General features: G+C 39.0%; 1 protein-coding gene across 1 annotated transcript in view; it reads left to right on the top strand.

Annotated features, from left to right (window-relative positions):
* CLCN5 (chloride voltage-gated channel 5) overlaps positions 1–6,535 on the top strand; it is a 167,747-nt gene that overhangs the window by 125,145 nt on the left and 36,067 nt on the right. The window contains exon 2 of the mRNA XM_007957879.2: positions 4,257–4,408. Coding sequence (XP_007956070.2) covers positions 4,257–4,408 — 152 coding nt within the window. The remainder of the gene's footprint in view (positions 1–4,256; positions 4,409–6,535) is intronic.

Here is a 6,535-nt window from a genome sequence, read left to right as displayed (position 1 = left end):
GATTGCCCAACCTTCCTTCTGAGGAGTGGCTGGTGGGTTTGAACCGCCAGCCTTCTGGTTAGCAGTCAAGTGCCTTAGCCACTATGCTACCAGAGCCTTAAAATTGAGTAAATTTTTCTTCATCTTATTTTCACAATAATAAATTCAACAGAAAAGTAATAAGGAGTAAAAAAGAGTAAAAGATATGTACCATATAAAATCTTAAATAACCAGTGCCTCATTTTATTAACCTAAATTTCAGTTAAATCTCACTTGAGCATGAGTGCTGCATTGTAGCTGCTAGCATTCTCATTCCCAAAGGAAGTGCCTGGATATGGAATAAAAAAAAACATCTCTCCTGTAGAAGCACTGATATATAACATTTGAAAAGCACATGAACTTTCCTTAAAAATTATTAACCTGGTACTACGTATGCAGTCACTGTATATCAAAGAACTATACATTTTTTAACTACCAAAAAGGTAGTGGCTTTGTTAAATTGGTAAATCCTATATCTGATGAAATATAAAATAATCTAATAAAACAATATAAATTTTCTTAGATAATGTAAGCAAATTCTTTAGTGGTCTTCAGATACTACTGATAAAACCTTATTTATTGGTGACTTTGAAGGGGGAATGTTATTCTCTTTGAGTAAAATATACACACTTGCCTAAAATTTTAATAATTTAAGACAGTCACACTTAGGCCACAAAATAGCTATTGCTTTTTACAGCATTGTAGTTCACTCCTACTTAATACTTTCAGTTGTCACTTCTCACTAATGCTGGATTAGTTCACAAAAGAGTGAGATACTATAATGATGGACGATAAGCATACAATCTTTATGAAATGCCTCACATTTCATAGGCTTGTGTCATGTTACCATTTCAGAATGCATTGGGCCTTTAAGAATCGATGAGAGAAATCACAGCACTTCAGAGCCCTACATTTAAGGTCTGATTATTGGAGCACACTGTGGCTAGGTTAATGTTTAACAGTGGTTGCCCTGTGGATTCACTTAGGGAGTTGGGAGATGACAATTTTATTCATCTTTACCAGACTGGCTTTGTCATCCAATTAATTACTACCTGCTGAAAAACAGCCTTTGGAATAGAGTGGGGAAAGGGGAAGCCTTAAAATTCAGTAGTGAATTTACTTTCACAGCTGAAATAGCTACTTTTACCCAAGTTGGATTAATGAGTATCGAGTTTTATGTTGCTTTGGGGTAGAGCACTACTACTAAAAACAACTCATTTTTTTTTTAACTCTATTCTGGGCTCTCAAAGTTACTATGTGCTATTAAAGAACTGACCTTATATAGTAAGTTCACATGCAGTTCAATTTTCACATTTTTTCTTTAATTATGTTGTATAGAAAAAGAGAAAGACATAAAACATATGCATACAGTTTAAAGAACAATTATGAAATGAACACTCAGGTAACCACAACCAGATGAAGAAAATTTACCAGCATTCTCTAAGCCCCACCTGTATCACCCCACATGCTCCTCTCAGAGCACAACCTTTTGTGGGTAACTGTATCTTTTCTTTTGGAATCATTTTGCTTTTCTTTGTAATGCAGTCACTTACATTTGTATCCTAAAACAACCTAAATTAGGTTTGCCTGTTTTTGAACTTATGTGATATATTCTTTTGTTTCTGGCTTCGTTCACTCAGCATTTTCATTTGTAAGATTTTATTGCTGTCCAGTGCATTAAAAAAAATACATATTTCTCTCTCTCTCTCCTTTTACTTAAGATGTCCATAACTATAGATGCTTTTGAATCTTTCTACTTTGCCTTCTTGAACTTTCTGCTAAATGGATCTGAAGACTAGTCTGGATCCCAGTTTTCTGAATTGACCTGACTGCCCCCAATTTGATGGCATTTGTTTAGATGAGACTACATCTTTAAGGCTTCTGTGCTCAGTTAAAAATCTTCCTTTCTCCAAGGCTGGTCCAAGGGTCTGATCATGTGATTCCAACAGTGACATCACATTCTGACCGCTGGGGGAACATTGGTTCTTTAGGTGGCATTTGTTCCTGTGAAAGGCAGAGAAGGCAGAAAGTGCCCTTTTAAAACAGTTCATACCAGGTCTCCTTCTATAAAAGCTCCTCAACGTAAATGACCAACTGCAGGCTGCCAAGGTTGTTTCTTCTCTGAGGCAGAAAAAAAGAAAGCTGTGATTGAAGGTAAGCAGACTTGAGCCAGACCAAGGAAGGAAGCATGACCCCAGGGAGAAGGGGATCTGGATAATCACAAGTTGTGTGCTGTAGGATTCTAATCATTGCTTGTTCTTTTAGAGCTGCCTGACAATTTGCGTTTATAACAGTAGACTAACTACAAAGAAGAATGATGCAGTGCTCATGTTACCTAGTGATGTAATAGGATTCTTTCTTTCCTGTCAGGAAGCTCTTGCAGATCTTCATTTTGTCTTAATGTCCTTAGAGATGGGGGACTCATTTGATATGTTGTGTAACATTAGATAGCTATCTGATGTTTTTTAAAAATCAGTTTCACAAGATCTTTTTTTTTCTCCCCCCCCCCTTCTGAAAGGAGAAATCTTAAGCCAGAACAAATTCAATGGAAGCATCAGCCTGCTTTTAAAAGTAAATTTCTAGTACTTTGGTATCCTGTGTTCATGTCAGCATTTGACTTGAGAATTGAAACAGTTTGTTTTTTTCCCCTCCCCTACTTTATTCTCTTTTGGTGCTCATTTCCTAGCTGGCTTTTTTCCTCCAAGCTCTCCACAACACATCAGCATTCATCTTTATCAGCATGACACTGACATGATAGGAAAAGCTGGGTTGGTGATTCAGCAGCCAACCATTTTACAACCAGGTAGGCTTGAAGATACAGAAAGGACTTTGGTTTGGGGTTTTAAGATTAACTTGTTCACCTCCTCCCTTCCACACCCTACTCCCACACCTAATATGATTTGGATTCTGCAGAGCTTTTCATTTCAAATGTGTGTGTTGCTATAGTGGATTAGGTATTTAGAAAACTTACACTTTATAAACCAGGTACAGTTTGGGGTGGTAATTCAAACTTTACTCAGCTGAGAGCATGGAAGTTGTCTGTTAGGAACAGACCGTTGAAAATGGGAATACAGATGGGAGGGAGGGAGGCCCCCTTTGACCTCCTCTGAAGAGGAATTCATTGCCTAACAGTGTGGATGAAGCCTTGTCCCTCCCAAGGTTGGTGCTGCAAATGTGAGCTTTGGCTGGTTGAATTAAATGATGGCATTACTCTGAATTTTTCCCCAGTGTGCATTTGCATAAATTTCTCAATACATTTTGTGTTTAATAGCAAAATAATTGCTCCAGTAGACACTATTACAAATATTTTGAGCAAGTTTACTAACCTTGTGTGAGTACAACTTCTGAGTTTGAATACCTCTTCCTGATCCCCATCATTCATCAAACAAATTTTGGTTCGCAGATGTTTATAGTGTCTTAAATATGTGCTAGACACTATGGAGAAGGCAATGATGAATCAGACATTAGGGCTTGCCTTCAAAGAGCTTATAATCAGGAAAGGAAGATAAGGATTATGCATAAATAATTGTAATAGAAGTGCTAAAGGGACACAGATAAAAGGCCTATGGCTGCTGGGAGAATGGATTGTTTCTTCCAGTTGAAAGATCTAGAAGGGACATTTCCTACTGAGCCATGTACTGCTCTTTAAATCTCATCTTGTATATCTTAGACTTCTCTGGCATAGTCAAGAGTTTCTACAAGCCCATTAAATCAGGGAATGATCAAAATTTTATACCTATTGAAGGGAAATTTGTACATTCTAACCACCTTAACGCTTGAAGAGGTCGACATACTTTCTTTGGAGTCTCTGGTTAGGTAAAAGTTGCCTCAAAGAATTGAATTATTGCCTTATAAATGTAAACTGGTTCTTGATGTGATGTATCTACAAAAATCTTTGATCTTTTGTCACTCTTCCATAACGCATACTGAAATATCTCAGCTGATCCAAATTCCTGTCTTTTGTTTCACATGGCAATTCCTATCCCTTTTTATTATTACTCCCATCTCTCCTTTTCTATTCACCCTGCTTTAAGATACTAATCATTTTGTGCCTAGACTACAGAAAACTCTCAGTGTGATGGATGTTCCCATCAGGTGATTATATTATATTGCTTTATCAGCACACCCTGATTGTAGTCATCTGATAGTTTAAGGCCTCACCTTCCAGTGCTTAGAAAGGAGGTATTCAGAATGTTGGAGAGTCTGACATACTAATGTCTGTTTTCTGTTCAATACAGAGGACAAGTCATATAATGGTGCAGGAATAGGTTCTGCAAGCAGGATGATGGACTTCTTGGAGGAGCCAATCCCTGGTGTGGGGACCTATGATGATTTCAATACAATTGACTGGGTGAGAGAGAAGTCCCGAGACCGGGATAGGCATCGAGAGGTAAGATGAAAGACAGTACATGGGAAATACCAGTTGAAGATATGTATTCTTTCTTTTCTTTTCTTTTTTCAGCCCTGGGTGTGGCTAAATCTGGTTTTTATTGGCAATCCAGGGGTTTATTTATTTATTTATATATTTTTAAAGCCTTTTGTGTATGGTTTTTATTCTAAGATTTCTTTTAAAATTTATTAATGATTCATCTTCCTGTATAAGTGATTGAAAAGGATCCTCAGAGCCCTGAAATGGATATGAATACCCATGCAGATAGGTGAATATAAAGTTGAGAGGGATCAAAATAAATTTTAAAATCTGCCTCCCTCATCTCAGCCACCTTTTATGGTTTTTCTTTGAAGCCATTTCTTTGATTTTTCTTCAAAAATCTTTAAAAAAAAAAAAAAAAAAACCTAGGAAGGGTAAGTGGGCTTCTGTAAAGGAATAAAAGAAAAGAAGAAATGTTCAGAGTCCTAATGTTTACTGGGAGTCCCTGGGTGGTCCAGATGGTTAAGCATTTGGCTATTGACCAAAAGGTTGGTGTTTCAAATCCACCTAGAGGCACCTTGGAAGAAAGTGATCTACCTTCAAAAGATCACAGCCATTGAAAACCCTATGGAGACAGATCTATTGTGACATACATGAGGTCTCCATGAAGTGGGATTACTCAACAACTTTTGTTTTTTAATGTTTATTGAAACATACAGGATAAATTCCTTTGTAATTATAGCTTTAGTACACCTATAAAACCAAAGCAAATTTACACATTAAACTCAAGCAAAACTACCAGACCAAACAACTTCAAATTAAGACATTAATTTAATGTGATAGGTAATAAAAAATCAGTTGCCCTTGAGCTGATCCCAATTTATGGTGACCCCGTGTGTGTCAGCTGTGCCCCATAAGGTTTTCAATGTTTGATTTTTCAGAAGTAGATCACCAGGCCTTTCTTTCAAGGTGCCTCTGGGTGAACTCTAATCTCCACCCTTTCAGTTAGCAGCTGAGTGCATTAACAGTTACACTACCCAGGTGCAAAAATGGCATGGAGGCAGCATCTTCTGACCTCCTCTAACTTCACAAGAGGAAGAAAGACTCACCATCAGCAGCCCAAGGCTTATTCCTGTGAGGCCAGACATGCTGCCACCCTCCAGACTTTTTACCAACTTTGACACCAGCCGTCCCTCCCACGGTACTCACTACTTTTCTGCTGGGTTTGACAGTTCATTGCAGTGGCCCCACAGAACTCACAGACAATACTCATGATTATGGGGCTTATTAGGGAAGTAACAGGCTATAATTCAGATTCAGGAACACCCTCAGGATACAGTTCTTCAATCAGGAGAGTCTCCCTGTTGCTTTGCCCTCAGACATGCCTCTCTGGCCCTTGGCTTCTCAGCCTGGCCTCTGCCTCTGTGGGCCATGTAAGCCTGCTACTTTGTCTTATCCTTCTTGATTCCACTGCCACCTCTCTTAGCCGGGGCAACTCTCCACCAGGGCATCTCTCAGCCAAGGTGGTCCAGCACAGGGATCTTGGGTCAAAGGACGTGCTCCACTTCACCTCCAGCTCTTTTCTAGATGGCAATGAGATCCCCTTTCTGCCTCTAGGAGGGCTTATTTTAAGCCTGGCAGAGTGACAAAACTAACCAGTCTCAACATCAGAGTTCTACACACCTTATTTACATGGTCCCACCCAGTAATCCAGTGGGAGTAACAAAGACTATGGCTAGAAAAGTCATACCAAGTAATTTACTGCACCGCACCAGGGATTCTGTGATAGGTCATCCATCCATTGCTGTGGAGTCAAATCTGAGTCATAGCACCCCTATAGAACCGGGTAGAACTGCCCAATAGAGTTCCCAAGGCTGTAATCTACGGAAGCAGACTGCCTCATCTTTCTTCCTCAGAGTGGCTAGTGGGTTCAAACCACCCACCTTTTGGTTAGCATCTGAGTGCTTAACCACGGCACCACCAGGGCTCCTGTGATAGGTAATAAATGGTACTTATTGCTATGGCACAGGTTCTTTTAAATTTGGAAAGAGAATTTTTCGACTTTTCTTTTTTCAGAGTACTGTGAAAACTTCTCAAAGCCAAACAAAAAACCAAACACACTGCCATCGAATCACACCTGACTCATAG

Source organism: Orycteropus afer, unplaced genomic scaffold (assembly GCF_000298275.1).
Source record: "Orycteropus afer afer isolate SDZICR_OR568_19922 unplaced genomic scaffold, OryAfe1.0 scaffold00817, whole genome shotgun sequence".
Classification (NCBI taxonomy): domain Eukaryota; kingdom Metazoa; phylum Chordata; class Mammalia; order Tubulidentata; family Orycteropodidae; genus Orycteropus; species Orycteropus afer.
Note: the sequence above shows the minus strand (reverse complement) of the source record. Positions and strands in the feature narration are given on the sequence as shown.